This window comes from Vulpes vulpes, chromosome 3 (assembly GCF_048418805.1).
Source record: "Vulpes vulpes isolate BD-2025 chromosome 3, VulVul3, whole genome shotgun sequence".
NCBI classification, from domain to species: Eukaryota; Metazoa; Chordata; class Mammalia; order Carnivora; family Canidae; genus Vulpes; species Vulpes vulpes.
Window position 1 is genome coordinate 61,889,979 of NC_132782.1, and position 21,825 is coordinate 61,911,803.

Consider the following 21,825-nt stretch of genomic DNA (forward strand, 5'->3'; position numbering starts at 1 on the left):
CCCGCAGACCCAGAAGTGTGCAGGAAGCCCTCACCAAATCCAGCTCTCCTGACAATCAGATAGGAAGAGTCTTGTCAGAGTGGAATTTCTGAGTTTGTGTTGCTGCCACAGACAGGCAGGTTGCAAAGCAAGTGCGTCAAAGTCACCAGCAGCTCTGGAGCTGTGTGGCCTCTCCCAACCCTGCTGCGAGCTGCCTCACCTTTGCGAGGAGGCTGCAGGCCCTCTGAAAGCCTGCTGCGAGGCTGGGCCCTGGCTGGGAAGCAGAACCTGGATTTGGGGAGGACGTCCCTACCACTGGGCAGTAAGCGCAGCCCACGTGTCTAAATTTTGTGCAGTTTGAGGGGTTACCGGCAACTTGGGTGCATGCCCAGCAGAAGATACCCATGCGTCCAGTCCTCACCACAGACACTGGGCTGTCTCTGGGGGTTCCAAATGGGGGACAATTCCTACTCCCCTCACTTGGCCCTATGTACCTTTCCCTCTGATTTTTTTTTTTTTTTTTAAGATTTTGAGAGAGAGAGAGAGAGAGAGAGAGAGCAAGTGAGCACACAGAGGTAGAGGGAGAAGCAGACTCCCGCTGAGCAGGGAGCCCGACATGGGGCTTAATCCTAGGACCCAAGGATCAGGACCGGAGCTGAAGGTGGAGCCACTCAGGCGCCCCACCCTCTGCTGATTTTCCTACACATCCTTCTCATGTACTGCTAAGATCACGGTTGGGATTACAAGGGTGATGTGTGAGACGCTGACTCATGTTAGTTTTGTGAAAAATGGGCCAGTGCCTCATTTTGATCAGTTTGTGGTAAAATGGAGATAATCTATGTAAAAACATTTTATGAAGAGTAAAGAATTACACACATAGGTGGCATTGTTGCTTTTAAATGGCAAGTATTTTTTATTATATATCATTGCTAATAAATAATATGTGCTTACTAAATACAGACACAAGCCAAATCCCAAAGACATACGAGGGATGCTCATGGCCGCAGGAAACCTCGATATGTTACTATTTTGTCTTCATTCGGCAGTTCTATCCATCACATCACATCTATCCATCTGACAACTTCTATTTATAATTCTAGGAGAGAAAACATTTGAGGAGAAAACAGAATTTATTTAGGGAGTAATAAAAACAGACAGAAAACAATGTACAGTGAGGATCAATACTGTATTCGACTTTCTTAAAAACAATCTTACCCTACAACAGAGATACGAGGTTATACAGTTCAGCCTAATAAAATATTACAGCTTAAAAAAATCCTCCTGAGAAACTGCATCCTTAGTAGCTGAAGAGGGCCAGGAAGAGACCCCGTGTCCCGCTCAGACGGGGGGTGAGAGTGGAAGAACACTTGGGGGTGCGTGTGGCAGAAGCAGCTGAGAACACGCCAATGCGTCACGGAAGACGTACTTCACTCCTACCCTACTTCTCCAGGATGGCTTTCTCGACTCTCTGACACTTCCTCAGCTCAACAGTTAGCTCCCAGTATTTGAGATACAGCCACATGAGTCTCCCGTTCCGGCGTTTGTTGGTATTCCAGACGTCGCCACAGTACGTGTCGTGCTTAAATATGTCAGTCAGGCCAGCTGCCATCTGCAGGTCCGTGGCAACTGGGTCAGTGGCTGCTCGGACCAGTAAGTTCTTCTCAATTTCCAGCCGCCTGCCCCGGGGCAGGAGCAGGCTGCAGTAGATGTTCTGTCTCTCCGTAAGCGCGTCTTCAAACTCTTTCAGCACAAGCCTGGCCCTCCTTTGCCAGTCATCTTCCTTTTCCAGAAAGCTCAGATACGCGCTTCTCAAGGGCTGCAACTGTCTCCTCTCTTGCATGACCTGAGCCCGCTCCTGTTCCAGAAGCTTCTTTTCTTCTACCAACTTGCGCCCCTGAGAGATGAGGGCTTCTCGGTAACTGGTCGTTCTATTTTGTTCCTTTTCAAGTTCCAAAGACAAGTGAGCGACCGCACGCCGGTTTTCTGAGATCACAGCATGGTACTTGGCTTCAAGATCCTGCTGGAAAGCAACTGTTCTCTGACGGTACGCTTCTCTCTCTTTTTCTATCTCTTTCTGGGACTCCCTGGACCATATCCAACCTGACACAAATAAATTGGGGAGGAAAAACACACTTAATAAGCAGTCTGAGCTCAGGTTCTATAATCTTTATTTTGAAAGTCTAAAGCACCTAAGGACAGCATTTCAATAAAATCTTAAGCCTTGAAAGCTACGGATAACATTTTGTATAAAGCCATATGATCATCAAAATTCTTATCTTAAAATTAAATACGGGCTCCCAAAAGACAAGAGTGATAAGGTTGCTGGCAGTTCCCCTTCCAGCCTCCTCTTCTATGGCTGAAAAAATCTCCCATAGCTTTCTTTCACTCTCAAGCCCACCACGGCTGTGTACTCTGGCCACAGCGCCCCCATGTCCTATTGGCAAAGTTTAAAGGTCAATACGGCTATGCTTCCTGTATTACTGGTGAGTGATTACAGAACTGAGTGATTGCAAAGTACATTCAGACTCGCCTGGTCATCTCCAGCAAGTAGCCCAAGTCCAAGATGCTTGCTTCTATTCTGACAAGGGTACATAAAAATAAGGTGGAGTAAAATGTTCAATTTCAACACATGGTCTGGCTCCCTTTCCCCAAACCAGGGAAACTTGACTCTCACAAGCATGGGACAGACTGAGGAGGCTGTCCTCTGCTGCATGGAGAAATCCAGTGCCAGGGAGGTTCCTTTTCCATCCCCAACATTCAAGGTGGTGTCGTTGCCATTTGGGTCTTCTTACCCTGTGTCCCTTGGGAATCTTCACTGGCCCGTGACACCAACCACCTCCAAGGCAGTATTTCCATACTCCTGAAAGTCATTTCCACTGGAAGTGCTGCTACCACTCCAACTCTCTAAGCATAAAACCGAACACATTCCTTCCTCAACTAAGTCCTATTGCCAACATATAGCATCTTTATCTCCTCCTTTCACCCAAGTTCACAGGCAAGAGAGATGACCAGTAGAGCAGCATTTACAAGATCATTTGATGAGCACGAACACTTTCCTTCCTCAACTAAGTCCTATTGCCAACATATAGCATCTTTATCTCCTCCTTTCACCCAAGTTCACAGGCAAGGGAGATGACCAGTAGAGCAGCAGTTACAAGATCATTGATGAGCACAGAGGGGTATGTGTGAAGTGGAGGAAAGAAGGACTAATTCAGACTGGGGTGCAGTTGGGAGGGGTTCCCAAAAGAGGTGAATGGGAACCAGTCTGGAAAAATGAGGAGCAGCTGGTAGGAAAGGTCCCTCTGGGGACACCTGGGTGCCTAGCGGTTGAGCATCTGTCTGCCTTCAGCTCAGGGCGTGATCCTGGGGTCCTGGGATAGAGTCCCACATTGGGCTCCCTGTGAGGAGTCTGCTTCTCCCTCTGCCTGTGTCTCTGCCTCTCTCTCTGTGTCTCTCAGAAATAAATAAGTAAGTCTTTAAAAAAAAAAAAAAAAAAAAGGTTCCTCTGGCAGAATGAACAGGGACCTGAGTGGGCATCACATGTTCTGAGCAGATCGCTTCCAGGAGTGATGGGCTCTGTCAAGGAGGAGCTAGAGCAGGCTCTGGAAGCCACCAGGTGCTGAACAATACAAGTCCTCAAAGACTCTGATAAGAACTGGAAGATGAGAGGCAGGAAGGCGCAGATGGTCACAGAGGGAACCAGAGCCAGGAGGCCACTGTTGCCATAATCCAGGGATGATCTAATGAAAGAACCACAACTGAAACACAGAACACACAGAACTGAGGTATGCCATAATTATCGGGGCATCTGGGGTAGGTAGCACTGAATCAGGAAGGCCTCCTGGAGGAGGTAGGACACATGCAGGGGAGAGGACAAGGGAGGTATGCAGAGGAAAGTGTGGAAGCAAAATGGAAAAACCCTACATCTGGGTCTGGTCCTGGAGAACCATACCTTATGACTCCAGGCAGACACAAGTGTGCAGAGTCCTAGTTTCCGAAGGCGGTGGGGGGGGGGGGGGAACCTCCTGCTTTCGAGGGAATGGAACAGAGTACTTTCCTAGTCTTCCTGCTTAGCAGGGTCGGAAGCCTGCTCAGCAGTTTGTTTCACTATAAGTACAACAAACACAATGGTGCTCTGAAAGGTGGAGAACCGTGGGTGGACTGGCCAGGGACCTTGGGACCCAAAGAACACTATGATTCTGAGTCCCCGGGGTTTTGTTCAGCCTCACACTCCCAGACTTGGAGCTGAAATGCCAACGGTGAAGACTTCCCTTCAAAAAGCCATAGTGCAAGCCTGCTCTCTCAGGCCAAAGGGCTAGAGAGGTGGCCTAGCAGGACAGAGCTTTGATAATAACCACTCTACTCCTGCTACAGAGGTACTGTGGCCCCATTCCACCCGCCAGGCAAAGGCTGATGGGAGCCCCTCCTGCTTCCCTGGGGTGGTGTCAGAGGTGGCCAACGGGGCAGCAGTAACAAGACCCTCCTGCCTCTCCCAGCCGCAAGACCCTGCAGGAGCTGCAGCTCCCACACCTGCTCACTGGGAATGAGGGGACCCTTCGTCTGGATGCCTGTGGACAGGAGGCTTTGTGGGGAGCCTGGACTTCCATCCCCACCTGGGAGTGAGGCAGCAGCACCACTCTTCCCCTGCCAGAGTCTTCTTGTCCAAGAAGCCGCTGAATGTCCAAATAAAAGGTCAGCCTCATGATATAATACCCAAAATACACAGGTTTCAATGGAAAATCACTCTTCATACCAAAAGCCAGAAAGATCTCAAATTGAATTTAAAAAGATAATCAGTAGATGCCAATACTGAGAGGACAGAGATGTTAGGGTTACCTGACAAAGAGTCTAAGGCAAGCATGATAATACAAAGTCTAAGCACAGAGATAGGAGATACAAAAATGAGCAAATGAATATTTTGAACCAAAAAATATAACTGACATAAAAAATATGATGCTGAAATGTGAGAAGAGAGAATCCTTCCAAAGAGTAAACAACCCATAACAAACCCCATATGAACAAAGACATAAAAACCCCTGAACAAGATACTGGTACATGGCCGACGTCCTGACTTTTTTGGACAGGAGGGTCGCGGACACCACTGAAGTGGAAGAGCAAGAAGTGACCTGTACAAATGAAGACTGACAGCGAGGATTAATATTTGGATTATTTCAAGATGAGCTTCCTGTTGCCCAAGCTAAATAGCAAAAAAGAAGTAGACCACACAATAAAAAGTACCTCAGAGAAGGGGTTGATCCCCAGGTTTGGATCCTGTCTGTCTGCACCTAGATGATATACTTTCTAAAACCTCTCCTGACCTGAATAAAATGGCTGCTATATATCTGGTGGATGTGGACCAAACTCCTGTTTTGACATCAGTTATATTCCATCTACTGTGTTTTTCTTCAATGGGCAGCATATGAAAGTGGATTATAGGTAAGTTAGATTGACTTGAAGTTATTATAACAGTGGGAGTTTCTTTTACCCAAGTAGTTCCAGTAACTCACCTCTCTGCCTGGGATGGTGGCTTCGTGAGCTTTTTATTGGTGCTGTTTCCTCCACTGACCTACACATTTATTATGTGAAACTTTGGGCAAAAAAGAGTTATTTCTAGTAGGAATGGCCAGTGTTAACCTCCTACTAATGGATGAAAGAACTGTGCAGTTTGCGGAGCACTAACCATCCTTCAGTGTAGAAAATACAGAACAGCTTTTTAAAAAGCTTCCCGGGAATTTCATTTAAAACCAGATATGTCACTGTACTTAAACTTTTGGGACTGGTTGACTGCATTTGTAAAAGAAGTGTTCCAAGAAACGAAGACATGCTTCTTTCTGGCCAACTGTCCGGTCTTCTGCCACTCAGAAAGTTTTAAAGTCATTCTTCAGACAATTCTGTCAAGAATAAGCACCGTGAAATCTGTAACACCTCCACTGCATCCAGTCAGCATCCTAATACTTAACACGTATTTTCCATGTGTCCATAGTACTTATCGTTTCTTACTGTGGGTGAGGTCCGATTGTCTAGATCTGTGTACATGTTTTGTTATTATCTTTTGAAAGTTAAATATTACCTGTTTTAAGTATTTTAAAGCTATTTATTTTCCTATGATATAGTTGATATAAGTATTATTTTGGTGCAGTCTTATTTATTTATTTATTTATTTATTTATTTATTTATTTATTTATTTTTTGGTGCAGTCTTTTTAAAAGGTGATTTATGACACTATTTACCATACGAAAAATAAGTAAAATTTTGGGGGCACCTGGGTGGCTCTTTTGATTGAGGCATCCAACCTTTGATTTTGGCTCAGGTCATGGTCTTGGGGTTGTGGGATTAAGCCCTGTGTCAGGCTCTGTGCTCAGCACCAAGTCTGGTTGACCCTTTCCCTCAGTCCCTCCCCCACTCTTGTACTCTCTTAAAAAAAATGAGGGCAGCTTGGGTGGCTTAGCAGTTCAGCGCCATCTTTGGCCCAGGGCAAGATCCTGGAGGCCAGGGATCGAGTCCTGCCTCGGGCTCCCTGCGTGGAGCCTGGTTCTCCCTCTGCCTGGTCTCTGTCTCTCATGAATAAATAAATAAAATTTTAAAAAAAATTAAAAAAAAAATACTGGCGCATAATTCTATAATATATAAGAAAGTTTATATGGCAAGACAAAGTGATTTGTTTTTTAAGGTTTATTTATTGGGGTGCCTGAGTGGTTCAGTTGGTTACGCATCTGCCTTGGTCTCAGGTCATGATCCCGAGGTCCTGGGATCGAGCCCCGTATCAGGCTCCCTGCTTAGAGGGGGAGCCTGCTTCTCCCTCTCCTCCCTGCTTGTGCTGTCACTATCTATCCCTCTTTCTCTCTAATAAATAAATACATCTTAAAACAAAAAAAGGCTTATTTATTTATTTGAGAGAGAGTGTGAGCAAGTGCACATGAGCGGAGGAAGGGCAGAGGGAGAGACTCTTCAAGCAGACTCCCTGCTGAGCACACAGCCTGACAAAGGGCTGGATCCCAAGCAAGACCCATGAGAACATGTATGACCTGAGCTGAAACCAAGAGTCAGACATTTAATCGACTGAGCCACCCAGGTGTCCCCCCACCCCAAAGTAGAGATTACTTATAAAATTTGAGACTGGTTCAATATTCAACAATCAATCAATGTAAACCAACATATGAATAGTATGAAAAAGAAAAATCACATGATCCCATCAACTGATACAGAAAAACATCTGACAAAAGTCAACACCTATAGGTGATAAAAACTCAAAAAGAAAATAAAAACTGGGACGCCTGGGTGGCTCAGTCAGTTAAGCATCTGCCTTTGGCTCAGGTTGTGGTCCCAGGGTCTTGGGATTGAGCCTCACATCAGGTTCTCTGCTCAGTGGAGCCAGCTTCTCCCTCTCCCTCTGTTTGACATTCCCTTTGCTTGTGCTCTCCCTACCAAATAAATAAATAAAATCTTAAAAAGAAAGAAAGAAAAAAAGAAAGAAAGAAAGAAAGAAAGAAAGAAAAGAAAAGAAAAGAAAAGAAAAGAAAGAAAAACTGAGAAGCTTCCTTGCCTTGATAAAGAACAGCTATGAAAACCCATAGCTAACATGGCCCTTAATGGTGAAGATTGAACGCTCTTCCTAGAAAATGGGAACTTCGGGATCCCTGGGTGGCGCAGCGGTTTGGCGCCTGCCTTTGGCCCAGGGCGTGATCCTGGAGACCCGGGATTGAATCCCACGTCGGGCTCCCGGTGCATGGAGCCTGCTTCTCCCTCTGCCTGTGTCTCTGCCTCTCTCTCTCTCTCTCTCTGTGTGACTATCATAAAAAAAGAAAAGAAAAGAAAAGAAAAGAAAATGGGAACTTCTCAGTGGAGGCCTAGAAGTGTTGGCTAGTGCAAGAAAGTAAGAAAAGGAAATAAAAGACAAACAGATTGGAAAAGAAGAAAGAAAACCTAAGTGTCATATGTTATACTAAAAAAAAAAAAAGATTAATTCAAAATGGATCATGGACTTACACATAAAATATAAAACTAAACTTTCAAGAAACAATGTGAGACAGAATCTTTGAGATCTAGGGCTAGGTGATGACCTCTCTGGAAGAAAAGCATGATCCATCAAAGAAAAAATCAAAAGACCAAATCTACCAAAATTAAAGTTTGCTCTGTAAAAGTCCCCATTTAGAGAACGGAAAAACAAGTTACTGAGTGGAAGAAGATATTGGCAAACCAGAAATCCAGCAAAATACTAGAATCCAGAATATAGTAAAAACTCTCAAAACTCAACACAAAACCATAGTTAGAAAATGGCCAAAAGACAGAGACATTTCGCAGAAGAGGCTATACCAATGGCAAATAAGAATGTGAAAGGATGCTCAACATTATTAGCCATCAGGGAAATGCAAATTAAACCCACAAGGGTGTAAAATAAAACAGTGACCTCAACAAATGCTGGTAAGGATGCCAAGAAACTGGATCACTCACATACTGCTGATAAGGATGCAAAATGGTATTGCCACCTGGGAAAACATTTTGGCACTTTCTTAAAAAACTAAACATTGACTCCCATGGAGGCTGACAGGAGCAGGTGGTTTTTGCGATTCAGTGATCTGCACAGTGCCTGCTCCTAGGCCAGGAACTGGGCAGATCCAAACCCAGCCCTAAGGGTGTTGCCACTTAGAAGCTCACCAGCCTGCCACCTTGCAAATTCTCCTAACCTTTGGAACCACTACCTGTTGCCTGTGGCTAGGGTGATGAATTCGATGAGTGACTTAGAAGGCTTAACATTAAATTACACTGACTAACAACGATTAATTAGTTTTGAGGCTGGGACAGGCCCTGGAGCGACTCTCATGTTCCCTTTGTTTTCCAGACTCTAGCTTTTATAGCCTGGCATAACAACCTTTACTATTTGAGGTTCTTGCCTTCTTGGACTTTTGAAATGTTGTTTCTGTCCCAGAAAAGGGTCCAGGAATAGTTTGTATTTTCTTCTTTATTGTCTTGCTTAGGTAGCATTACAAAAAACTTTTAACTTTTCATTCTTATAAAGATTCTCCAAAAACGTTTTACTACATAGTTCAGAAATTATACTGCCAAGGGGTGCCTGTGTGGCTCTTAGCTTTGGCTCCAGTCATGATCTTGGGGTCATGAGATCGAGCCCTGTGTGAGGCTCTGCCTCAGCAGGGACTTTGCTTGAGATGCTCTCTCTCCATTAAAAGTATCACTGCAGGGCAGCCTGGGTGGCCTCAGTGGTTTAGCGTCGCCTTCAGTCCAGGGCATGATCCTGGAGATCCAGGATCGAGTCCTGCGTCAGGCTCCCTGCATGGAGCCTGCTTCTCCCTCTGCCTGTGTCTGTGCCTCTCTCTCTGTATCTCATGAATGAATGAATGAATGAATGAATGAATGAATGAATAAATAAATAGAAGTATCACTGCAAATAGAGAGGAGCTCATGCTTTTCTTCCAATTAGTTGGTTTCTCATATTCTTAAGTGCCAACCCAGAACTGTGGGATATGATAAAACATAATACGAATTCCTAAATATCAGAAAACTATCATGTAGTAGAAAATAAAAGTTAAAGGCTAGAATAATTATAACTGACCAGTAACTGGTAATTTCCCCAAAGTGATATTCAAACTAGACTTCCCCAAAGTCAGTTCAAATTAGAGAATCTGGCCAGATTGAGCAGAGGTTTTCACACTGATTCCCTAAACATGAAACAGATGACCAAACTGGTTTTCTTTTTTCTTTATTTATTTATTCCTGAGAAACACAGAGAGAGAGAGGCAGAGACATAGGCAGAGGGAGAAGCAGGCTCCATGCAGGGAGCCTAATGTGGGATTAGATCCCAGGATCCCAGGATCACACCCTGAGCCAAAGGCAGACAGATGCTCAACTGGTGAGCCACCCAGGCGTCCCTTTTTTGTTGTTGTTGTTTTCTTTTACACCTATTTTATTATTCCCCGTCAGTCCTTATGAGGGCAACTGAACCAAGAGAGCCCCCTTCCAAGCAGTGAAGTCTGGAATGGGAGCTAACAGTGACGAAAACCCACTCCACACGGAGTCTCTTGTGTTATTTAGCCCTCACAATGATTCCATGGATAGGGAGACTGAGGCCCAGGGCATTAATTTGCCTCGGACTCATTGTATGGGATAATAGCAGGATGTACACTTGCACCTGCCAGGGTCCAAAGCCCAAGATCTTTAAGATTCACACTTCTAGCCCCAAGATGCAAATGTCAGGAAAACCATGACTTACGAAAAGCAGCCAATCCCAGCATTGGAACCAACAGGGCATAATTCCATCTGCTTCCATCACCCCCATCAGCCCTGGAATTAGGCCGGATATTCCAATTTGGGGGGTCATTTAAGTTATTCATGGAGATATACCTTGAAGTAAATAATAAAGCCATTAACCATATAAAAGGAATAAAATGCATCTGTCACAATTGTATCATCTACTCTGTTCAGTTCTACCTATAAGCTGCATAGTACTGCGCCTTAGGGGATTAAAAGGAGGAATAAAAAAAACAAGGCCTCACACAATTGCTACTCATGACACAGCTGGGGAGAGAAACAGGTCTCAAATACGTGAAATACAAGTAAAGTAAGTTAAAATGTCTAATATAAACAATCTTTGAAGTACAGTTGTATATAAAGATACGCAAATAGGAAGGCAGAAAGCACTGGCTGCTTCAGGCAGTGGTGCTGACTTGGAGAGGCCGAGGCACAGCGGTGTGTCAGGCAGATGTGGATGGTGCTAGGAAGGCTCTCATGCCTCCTGACCTTGGTGGCACGAACACAATTACAGATGCGCCTGCTTAAAGCTCCGGCTGTATCCTGGCAACCAGGCTAGGGTCACTGTTAACATGGATTTACCAATTTACTGAATACCTACACTAGGTTGGGCATTTTCACAAAACGGAGCGATGAGACTTTCAGCTTATTTCTGCGTGCGGGCCACAAATAATACACACTAATTAGAAAGGAAATAATCAAGGCTTACATAACAAAAAAGGAAACCAGTGCAATTTTGAAAAATGTTATGAGGTTTTGAAAAATTGAAATGGGGCTTTCAGTAAACCCTTAACATCTAAAAGTAGAAATTTTGAATTGGCAATAAATGCCAAAAATATTACGTTAAGCAGTTTGTGGTAACTAGACAATAAAAAATTAGTCATCTGAAAGTACTCAACTGCAAACCTCTCAACGTAAGTGTGCAAAGAAGAGTGTTCATCTCCTCCAAGCCAGTAAAGTCCACTTGGAGGACACTGGGCCTGAGGAAACATACAATTCCAAGAAAAGCAACCTAATCGTAAATAAAGACAAATTATACATGGTTAGAGTCTTCACAGGCTTCTTTAGTATTGGCAAAGATTTGGAAACCACCTAAACATCAATAAAATAGGAGTGGATGGATTGTCATAAACTAACGCAATAAAATAATTCTACGATTATATTGCACACAACTGTGCACCTACAAGCTGCACAGCACTGGATTAGGAGGATTAGGAGAAAGATCGTGATGATACAACACAGGAAAGTGAATACGGTACTTAAAACTATTGGTTTCTTTCCCATGCCACTCAGTCCCACAGAAGAATCCGGCACCTTACATAAACACGCCCCAAAGGAAAAACGCTCGGTGGACCAGAGGCGAGATCGCGCGCCTCAGGGAGGACAAGCCCCGGTCGCCGACCCTCACCGAGTCACCCGCCCGTCTCCACCGCCGCGGCCCCCGCAGGGTGGACCCGAGCGCGCGCCCGGACCCCCGAACCCCGCCCGGCGCCCTGACCTACTCCGACCCCTGACCCACCCCTAGTCCGCCCGACTTTGCCCTAGGCCCTGACCGACCCCTGGCCCCCCACCGAACACCGCCCGGCCCCCGACTCACCCCCGGGAGGGGAGCGCTCGGCCCCGGATGCCCTCAGCGGCACGGTCTGCGGACCCTGTGCGCAGGCGCGATGCCCCACCGCGGGGTCGCGGCGTGGTGCGCAGGCGCGGTGTCCCCGCGTCCTAGGCTGGGCGCGACTAGATGCGCAGGCGCAGTGTGGCGCGGGGGTTGGTGGGACTGCGCGGTGGAGGACAGACATGTCGGGGGTCCGGGCGGTGTCTCGGCTGCTGGGCGCCCGGCGCCTGGCGCTGACCAGAGCAGTGAGTCTTCGCCGCGGAGCGGGCAGGGTGCGGGGATCGAGGGGGGCGCAGGACGGTCTCCGCGGGCCCGAGCGGACGCGAGTGCCCCGCCCCGCCCGCAGGGCCCCGGCCTGGGGAGGGTCTGCGGGCGGGTGCGGGGAGGAGGTCGCCGGAGGGGTGGGGCGACCCGCAGGGCAGCGGGCAGTTTCCAGAAGCCCGCGGGTCTGCGTCCCTGTGAAGGTCATGACCCCGCGTGCCGCCCCGGGGACGCTTCCGCGGCCTGGGATCCAGGCCTGGGGGCCGGGGGCCTCGCGGGCTACGGTCGCTCGGACAGGTGGCGGCCGGGGGTGCCCCGGGGCCTCGGAATCCAGAAGCGCCCTGGGGCCTCAGGTAGCGGCGGCGGGCGGGGGAGGTGAGCTCGCCCGACACCCGCCCTGGGGCTTGGTTGGCCGCTGTTCGCTAACCGAGCCCCTCCGGGGAAAGCGTGGACTGGGCGGTACGCGTAGGGCCTCGGTCCTGGGCTCTCCGGGCTTCTAGGCAATCCGACGAGAAGGTCCGCCCTCGACCGGCGCTGCGGCGTGTGGGCACCGGGCAGTGGGTGCGGTGTCGGTGGAGGCGGCCGGGGGGTGCCGGGCGTGCGCGGACCCCGGGCAGCCGCGGTGGGCAGGCTGGTGACCGTCGGGGGCCTGCCGGCCCGAGCCGTGGAGGCCCCGAACACGGCCCACCTCCCCGACCAGTGATTACGGGGTGAGGGTCCCAGCGCGGACTCGCGCCTGTCCCTGCCCTGCAGTTCTGTCCGTCCTGAAATAGAGGTCTTACCAGTTCATGTGAGCAGGGTCAGCCATCCCGCCAGCGCCGGAGGACAGTGTACAGGCTTTCACGAGGTGCTGTGGCTGGAGGGTGCAGAGTCCGCGGTCGGTGGGGTCATCGCGGTCAGCTGTCCCTAAGCAGACTTGCAGGTGCTCCTACCTGTCAGGTGAAGAGACTGACGGGTGTGTTTGGGGACAAGCCGGATAGGTCTGTCCACAGTCATCCCCCGCCTCGTGCTTCCGTCCTCGTGCAGACTGCGACCCTCAGGCCGGTGGAGCTCCTTTTGTGAATTTATGAAAACCTTGTCCTTTAAGCTGGGCAGAAAGAATTCTGGCGATGAGCTGTTAGCACAGCAGGTCAGGGTGTGTAAACCTGTCCTGTGCTGGCCTGATTTCCCAGGGATCTTGGTCGACAAGGCTGTTAGCAGCCGGCACTTTCCCTCCGTTATCTCCTTGAATCTTCCCTGCAACCCTGTGTTCACACACCAGTGAACCTGATGGCCATGGACCAATAGCAAAATTGAGCCGCCACTTAGGCCTCCTAGAAGATGCCTTTGGCCTTAAAGTCTTTATATCTTGATGAAGATAGCTTTTGCAGTCCCAAGCAGTATATTTAGTGGAATTTAGGGTTGGCAAAAACATAAACGTTAAATTTGCAGAACAAAAAAAAGAAATGATCCCTGACTGAGAAATGCAGCATAGAGAGTACATGATGAGGATAATTTGGATAAAATCCACGGAGAATTTTTCTTTATCTTCTTTCGTTCAATTCTATGATGTTTCCAAGTCACTTTATACTTAAAGCTGCTTTCAAGTCGCAAAATTGTCAAACCTATTTTGCCTTTGTTTCATTTTTATTTACCCCAGTGCACTGACATAATTTGCAGACTGTTGTAAACTAGTTTACTGAAACGAAAAGTATATATAGTTGCTGGTTAACTGCTTCAGATGAGATTTTTCAAATTCTTTAAGGTGAATAGCCAAAGTACTGTTCTAGAATAAGTCAGTTTCTTTTCTTAAAATATATAATTTTGAATATGTTTTAATGGTGTATATTTAGAATTGCATTATTTAGGCCATTGTAGTAACTTCATTTTGTTTCTTGGGGTAATTATACTGCGGTGGCATTCAGTTCTGCATTCTGTGTGATGTCTTTCTGGTTCGCTTGTGGTTTAGTTTTGATAAGTAACTTAGATATGCATCTTATTTTGGAGTTGCAGAGATTTTTCCAGAGGCTCCTTACCTAGGGGGAATGTATAAAATCCGGTACAGCCAGGCTGACCTGAGTCCAGACCCAGGATAGTCTCCCTTTCTCTGTGTTGGGGTGCTTGCTCAAGCCATAGCCTACAGTTCCCAGGCTGTGCTTGGTAATCTTGTGAACTTTAAGGATCCCTATTTTAAAAACCTTTAAATTTTTAATGAAAATAATTACACAGAGTTTTTTAAAAAAGAAAAAAGTCTAGGAGTACAGAAGACTTTATAAATGAAAAGGAGTAAGACCCACTCCTTCCCCAGGTCTATTCCCCACTTGGCTCAGTTCTGAATTGTTTCTGTTATTTCCCCTGGTGTTTATCTGCATTTTTCTAGCTGATATGCAGGTGTATTTTTCTTCATTTCGGACATCAACTTGTGCTGCTAAATGAGGATTTAGTTCACGCAAACCATCTTCTCACATCCTTGGTCCTTCAGTGTAGTCATGCAACCACTTTTAGATCCTTTATTGGCTGCTTTTCTGATTGTGTAGATCAGTTTCCTTTTCATGATTCATAGATACCTGTTTCTAGATGAGGACTGTCCTCTTTGCTAGATTCCACCCTTCTCTTCACTTTTTTCTCCCTTTTACTGTCATTCACCTGTGCTTTCCTGCCATTAAAAGGTCTGTTTCCTTTAATTTTACCTCTTAGGTAGATTTCCTCATTCTTCTCTATGTTGTTCTGTTGGAAAATGCTTGAAGCTTTAATTTAAAAAATGTTAGTAAGTGGGGCGCCTGGATGGTTCAGTGGTTGAGCATCTGCCTTTGGCTCAGGTCGTGATCCCAGGGTCCTGGGATCGAGTCCCATGTCGGACTCCCTGCATGGAGCCTGCTTCTCCCTCTACCTATGTCTCTGCCTCTCTCTCTGTGTGTCTCTCATGAATGAATAAAAAAATCCTTTTTTAAAATGTTAATAAGTGACCCAAAAAGAGTTTTATCAAAGACAAATTGGGTTACTACTGGGCTCTCCAAATTCTAAAATTGCTCAAGTAAGATTTAGATGAAAAGCTAATACTCTGTTTTCTGCAGCGAGTGTGATAATTTGTTAAAGATTTCATGATAGGGATCCCTGGGTGGTGCAGTGGTTTAGTGCCTGCCTTTGGCCCAGGGTGCGATCCTGGAGACCCGGGATCGAATCCCACGTCCGGCTCCTGGTGCATGGAGCCTGCTTCTCCCTCTGCCTATGTCTCTGCCTCTCTCTCTCTCTCTCTCTCTCTCTCTCTCTCTCTCTGTGTAACTATCATAAATTAATAAAAATTAAAAAAAAATTTTTTTCATGATAATAGCTGCCACTGTTGAAGCTAGCCATGTGTGTGTATGTGTGTATATGTGTATATGTGTCCTTATTCAACATGAACATCCTAGAAAGAAGAAACAAATGCTTAGGCAGTCTCACTGTTTTTATTTTATTTTTTTGTAGTTCAACTGAAACAGGTAAGCTTAACGATCAGAACAAAATGGGCTCAATTAGGAAAACCGGTATATAAAAGATGCTTTGCAGTATAATAAATCTTTTTCAAGTTGATTATTTTCATAGGATTTAATATATATGATTATTCAGTTTTCCAAATTAAAATCGTTCAGGTGGCCATAAGTTTACTGATACTCCAACAATGTTCAACGAATGTGCTAGTCCTCACTAGCAATTCATAGTTGGACAAGCTTTGCAAAAAGTACACTGAACACAGTGCACTAAAGCAGTGTTTCCATACATCCACCTACAGTGCATCATCACCCAAAGTGATTTATATTTCATTAAATGAGCTTGTGCCCTTAGAATACAAAAGATGTAATCAAGGAAGAAGTGTATGTTGTTTGTGTCTCTGGACAGTGTAATCACCCATATGTATTTTTTTTTTATGTTTCACATACTTTAAGTCTTATAAACATCTTTGCCTTTCATATTATACCAGGAAAGAAATGAATACTGAAAATAAAAGAATGGAAAAACAAAAATTGATTTATTTTGCCTTTAAATTTCACATCACAACATTTTACTGAAAACGAAGTGATTTTTAATCTGTAGATAAAAGACTCTAAACAATAGGATGTTTTGCACGTTTGGTTCTAAAATAGATTTGAATTCACAACAGGTCTTACATACAATGATTTCAATCCATCAGGCACTCCAGATGATAATGTGGAGATATAATAGTTATGTGATGACTCTTTGATAGTCCAAGGGGATAAATGGGTGCCTGGGTGGCTCAGTTGGTCAAGCATCTAACTCTTGGTTTCAGCTCAGATCATGATCTCAGGGTCCTAAGATTAATCCCCACATGAGGCTCCCAACTCATGCACACTCTTTCTCTCTCAGATAAGTCTTTTTTTTTTTTTAAAGACCTTATCCAAAAATTAATCTTTCTATAGTATTAGCCCCTAAAAGGTATTTTTTCTGTGTAGATGACAATATTATTGTCAGTTTCATATACTTTTACTTTATGAAGAATGCCCAGAGGAAGAAATTTCTGGAGGTTTTCCTAGATGTATACAGCTACTTTTTGTGTTGTGCTTACATCTGCAAAGTATGGCCCATCCAGATTCTTATGATCAAAGGCCTTCATAATTGCCTCCTCCATATACTATTTGAGATCAAATTTGTAACCATTCCTGTTAACAGGACCAGTCTCCCCGTACTGTCACCACAACTTTATAATTGTGCCTATGGCCATTTGGATTGTTGCATTTTGCAAACAGTATCTAGTTTTCTTCATTACTCAGAGATTTGCTGTGGGGCCGGTGGGTCTCCTGAGGGAGATGAGGCGGGACAGGGTGCTCTGCACTCATGGCCTTGCCTCCCCTCTCTTTTGGCGGTATGGTGGGGACATGGGGATGGACTCATGGTTTCTATTTTAATTTCAGTTTGGTATTGCAAAATATACTGTTCTTTTTGAAGCTAATACCTTTATACTGTACTTTATAAAAATTTTCAAGAACATTTGTATTAAAATTCTCTGACTTGTTTAAGATATGATTTTACCAATTTTAAAATTATACTAAAACAGAAGAATATTCTTTTTAGTTTTTAGATTCATTTTCTGGGGAAAAATTGGCTTATGTCGATAAAAACAAATATATTTAAAGTTGAAATTGAAGAATTTAAGAATATTGCTTTTGTCAGTTAAGATCTACTTAGAAATCCAAGAAACTTCTTTGTAATTGGAGCTATCAGCATAAAGTCAACTATTTGTGACAGCCATCAATTCATCTCAGAGCTAGAAGAAACCTAGAGGTCGGAGCCACCTGTGACTTGCAAGTGGCCAAGCCGTTCAGCATTGGCCGGAGTCCATTAATCTTAGAAAGAAGTCCTTCAGTTCAAAACTGCACAGAATTCATTTTGTATTTTGCCATATTCTTCCTGTATTCCCTGCTTGTTTGTCCTACAGAATAATTTTTTATTTACCCAATAAATAATGTGTCTCCCGAATGCAGAATACTTGTAGTTATCTCTACAAGCTATCTCAATCTCTATCGTCTTTAGTCATTGTTAAATGTACTTCTTTGTGAGATTACTAAGATTTCATTTTATCCGTTCTCTAAAATGCAGTCAGCAGAATGGAAAGACATGCCTCATAAGTTGGTTCACATATGAAGAATGTGGCCTCATGCTGGACTGTGATTTCATTAATACCAGTTTTCTTGAATAAGTGTTTATAGAGTGGGACATTTAAGCCAAAACTTGGGAGAGTTGTAGAAGTTAGCCAGGGAAAGGCCAGAGGCAAGCGTCCAGACAGAGGGAACAGCACCGTGGAGTATGACAGATGAGAGAGGATGTGCCTAAAGCCCAGAACAGATGTGGAGAGTGGTAAAGCAGATCTGTGATCACCTCTGGGCCTGGAGTCCTCACATTAACAGTGGAGGGATGATCCCACTGGTGCCTAGGCGTCACAACACGCAATAGAGCCTCTTCTAGAAAACGGATCTCCCACTACACTGTCCAATGCTTTTCTAAGTGAAGCACAAAACCTTGCAGACATGTGGTGCTCTAGGGTGAAGAGGATGGATCCCGTAAAAGTGCTTCATTGTTTGCAAACTACCACTTTGGCAAAATGTAAATCTTCCCCATTCTCCACTAAGAATCATAAATTCAGGGTTGCGTGTGGGGGCTCAGGTCATGATCCTGGGGTCCTGGGATCAAGCTCTACATCGGGCTCCCTGCTCAATGGGGAGTCTGCTTCTCCTTTTACCTTTGCCCCTCCCTCTGATTGTGCGCTCTCTCTCTCTCTGTCAAACAAATAACATTTTTTTTTTTAATTCTAAGTTAAGAAATTAACGTGAAATTGTGCCTTCTCCTGTCTGAGTCTATGAGTGTCCTGTTTGGAAAGAGGCTTCATCCTGAAGGGATTTTCCTGGGGTGCCAAGTCTTTAGCCCTTCCCTAGCCTTCAGGGTTAAGTACCTCTACCTAACCCCAGCTGAGCTTTCTAGGTGAACGGGGAGCACCTGGGTACTTGAAGAGGTTGACAACCTCTTTTGGTTGAAATTTTGGGGAAATTTTGGTCACTAGTCCCTGTTTAAGACACTTAGTGCTCTCCATCTGTGTCTCAGCAGTGGCCGGCGGCATGGCAGACAGGCTCCCGCAGTTTTCACTTCACCGTTGATGGGAATAAGAGGTCCTCTGCTAAAGTTTCAGATTCAGTAAGTTCACAATTTTTTGTTCCCTTATAGGTGATATCATTGGCTTAGAGGAGTAACGATCTATACCAGTTTTCAGTATATTGGAATAATACACAGTTCTTATTTAAAGGAAAAAATTCTCATTCCAATGATGCTCAAATTATTTTTAGCATATAGTACTTAATTGTACAAATATAAGCATAGTTGTTAACACTTTTTGCTTGCAGTTTGTAGGTATCTAAAACCAGAGTAAACTTTCAATCAAAGCACAAAATAATAGAATGAAAATGATAGATGAACATTATTTACTGTGACGAGTGACATAGAACTGTGAAGCCACTCCAGTGTAGGCTCTCTGTGTTTACCAATCCCATCTTATTCTCTGCTGAAGACACTAAAATTTGTTCACAGGTTGTTTTCTCATAAGCTCACAGTAGTTACTGAATGCTGGTGGTACCTTCTCAGTCAAACTCAGGGTTCCATTCCTCTGTGCAGAGGTGGTCGCCCAGATGGACTGGAAATATGCTTACCTGAGTGAAACACCATATTAACATGGTCACAAGAAACTTGCTAATCATTGGTTAGGAGAATCACAATCTCTACCGTGTTATCTTAGATTCTCAGAAGCATATGTATGTATATATTTCTACAAATAAAAAAGATAAAGAGGATAATTGAATAGAAGAATCATATTTAGAACTAGTATTTTGATTCGTGTTGTTGCTTTCCCTTGCTTCTGCGGTTCCTTGCTTTGAGGTTGTACCTCTTCAGCATTTCAGCTCTTGGGGGGCTTCCCAGGTGGGATGAGTGTGGTCCCTTTGGCAGGCCTGTTGGGGTGGGCTGCCCTCACCACATATGCGGGGTGGAGGCCCCTGTTTGCCGCAGCTGCTCTTTTGTGCCTCTTTCCGTTGTGCCTGAACTCTGCCGCTGCACCCATAGTCCCTGGCTGACAGGTGAATTGTTCCTTTCCAGATCTCTACGCAGTACCCAGTGGTGGACCATGAATTTGATGCAGTGGTGGTAGGCGCTGGAGGGGCGGGCTTGCGAGCTGCATTTGGCCTTTCGGAGGCTGGGTTTAACACGGCCTGCGTCACAAAGCTCTTTCCCACCAGATCACACACCGTTGCTGCCCAGGTAAGAGAAAGGGGCGCTCCCTTAGTGGTTTGGCACCTGCACAGCAGGGCGCAGTCTCCTGCCACAAGCCTCCTTCCCACAACACTACAGCCACATTTGTCTCCTTTTGCTCCTTGCACCCTGTCAGCTCACTCACCTTGGGTGTCTGTGCGTGTACTGCCTCCAGTCCCATGCCAGAGCCGCTCTGGAGCCTCTCACCTCTTCTCTGCTCCAGTTACACTCAGGTCTTCTCTGAGCACCCACCCAGCCCCCTGCCCACATTGTGGTTTGTCTTCAGTGTACTTCCCCAATATGAAATGAGCTTGTCTCTGGACTTCCTGTTTTCCCTGAATCTCGTGTTTATTGCCGCATCCTTGGCATGGGCCTCATTAACCATGATGGTGATGAGCTTTGCTGATGGCACAATTGTGTAGGACAGAAGAATGCTGGTGTCTTCATGCTCAGAATTTAGGAAGAGGATAAAAGTATGGTGATTTTATAATTTAGTTTTCTCTCTTGGCACACTGTAGGTAGCACCCTAGTTGGGCATTCCAAAATCCTACTGGATTGTTTTTTTTCCAGGATTTGGAACACTTTTCCTAATAGAGATAGCAGAGTATGTAGTGACTTTCCAGGAACCAATAAATACCCTGATTACTGCTGTAGCCCTGTATCCAGTATCCAGCAGTGTTCTTCAGGCACTTAGTTGCCCAGTTATTTTGTTCTGAAACTGTTTTTGTAAACTAAAAAATAAATAATTTATACCTTTGGAGAATACATTGTCTAAAAGAAAAAGTAGATGTAAACATAATTATAAATAATGCAGAATAATACAAAGTTCAGATAATGCAATATTAATACAATAGAAAGAGTAAGAAATGGATAGCTTAACTTGAATGCTGGTTCTAGAGAAAATAAGTTTAGTTGGGGGAAGGATAAGACAGGTGGGGCCTGGGAGAGTCTAAAGTGTACTTCCAGGGGTGCCTGGCTGGTTCCATTGGTAGAGTGTGAACTCTTGAACTTGGAGTCGAGAGTTTGAGCCCCACATGGGGTGTAGAGATGACTTTAAAAAAATCAAAATTGTACTTGTAGAGATTCCAAGAAGACTGGCTGTCTGTGGTCTGATTCTTACTAATAATAATAGCAGTAAAATAACAGCATCTATGCATACACCAGGCCAAGTATTTTTGTGTCATTTTAAACAAGGTTTTCTCTATTCTGCTAGTATGCCGGTACTTCACATTTTTTTTTTATCAGGATTATGTTTGGGTTTACATTTGGAGGGGTTGGAGGAGAAAGAAGTAACTTGGTAATATTTGCTGCATGTCTTTCGTAGAGCCCCTGGCTCTGCTAGTGACTCTTCTCCTGGTAATTAAACATAACGGGAAATGGAGGCCCAGTAGCACCAAATGGGGAAAGAGTATAGTGTGTGGTTGCTTGGTGACTGAGGAACAATTGGAAAACAGAGGGGGATGTAAGATATGCCTTTACTTATGAAAGAGAGGAGTTCCTCGGTTTTAGCTGGAGAGGAAGAATGTGCGTTCCACTTGTCCCTGTACTGGCATTTTCTGTGACTGAATTCAGAGCACTTCTTGTCTATAACACATGCCTGTAGATACCACTGGCAACATTTTGTCATAAAATGATCCCAGACAGGGATCCCTGGGTGGCGCAGTGGTTTAGCGCCTGCCTTTGGCCCAGGGCGCGATCCTGGAGACCTGGGATCGAATCCCACATCCGGCTCCTGGTGCATGGAGCCTCCTTCTCCCTCTGTGTCTCTGCCTCTCTCTCTCTCTCTCTCTCTCTCTCTCTCTCTCTCTCTCTGTCTCTCTGTGACTATCATAAATAAATAAAAATTAAAAAAAAAAAATGATCCCAGACAGATTTGTTGAGTACCTGTTATGTGCCAGGTTGGGAAGTGATGAACATTGTGAACCCTCCAGATAGCTCTGGAGTTG

At 45.0% G+C, this 21,825-nt stretch overlaps 2 protein-coding genes across 7 annotated transcripts in view; one reads left to right on the forward strand and one right to left on the reverse strand.

Annotated features, from left to right (window-relative positions):
- Positions 1 to 868: 868 nt before the first annotated feature.
- On the reverse strand, positions 869 to 13,229 carry CCDC127 (coiled-coil domain containing 127). Of its 5 annotated transcripts, none has more exons than XR_012000458.1 (4): positions 11,840 to 11,959; positions 10,205 to 10,335; positions 1,195 to 2,079; positions 869 to 1,075 (listed from the first exon to the last, which is right to left on the reverse strand). XR_012000458.1 is itself a non-coding variant. In XM_072752649.1 (4 exons), exons 2-4 carry the CDS (start codon positions 11,232 to 11,234, stop codon positions 1,418 to 1,420), a joined length of 879 nt encoding a protein of 292 aa, XP_072608750.1. In that variant the 5' UTR covers positions 11,235 to 11,254; positions 11,840 to 11,950; the 3' UTR covers positions 869 to 1,417. The 5 variants fall into 5 exon arrangements, 4 of the variants coding, with proteins under 4 accessions (XP_072608750.1, XP_025874963.1, XP_072608751.1 ...); XM_072752649.1 differs by adding an exon at positions 11,149 to 11,254 and having other exon boundaries at positions 869 to 2,079; positions 11,840 to 11,950; XM_026019178.2 differs by adding an exon at positions 11,142 to 11,254 and having other exon boundaries at positions 869 to 2,079; positions 11,840 to 11,921.
- The window catches only part of SDHA (succinate dehydrogenase complex flavoprotein subunit A), a 29,618-nt gene continuing 19,710 nt past the window's right edge, over positions 11,918 to 21,825 (forward strand). Inside the window, exons 1-3 of one of the 2 annotated variants that reach the window (XM_026019176.2) lie at positions 11,918 to 12,099; positions 18,686 to 18,775; positions 19,727 to 19,888. In XM_026019176.2, coding sequence (XP_025874961.1) covers positions 12,037 to 12,099; positions 18,686 to 18,775; positions 19,727 to 19,888 — 315 coding nt within the window. In that variant the 5' untranslated portion in view covers positions 11,918 to 12,036. The remainder of the gene's footprint in view (positions 12,100 to 18,685; positions 18,776 to 19,726; positions 19,889 to 21,825) is intronic. The other variant, XM_026019177.2, reaches the window with a different exon arrangement.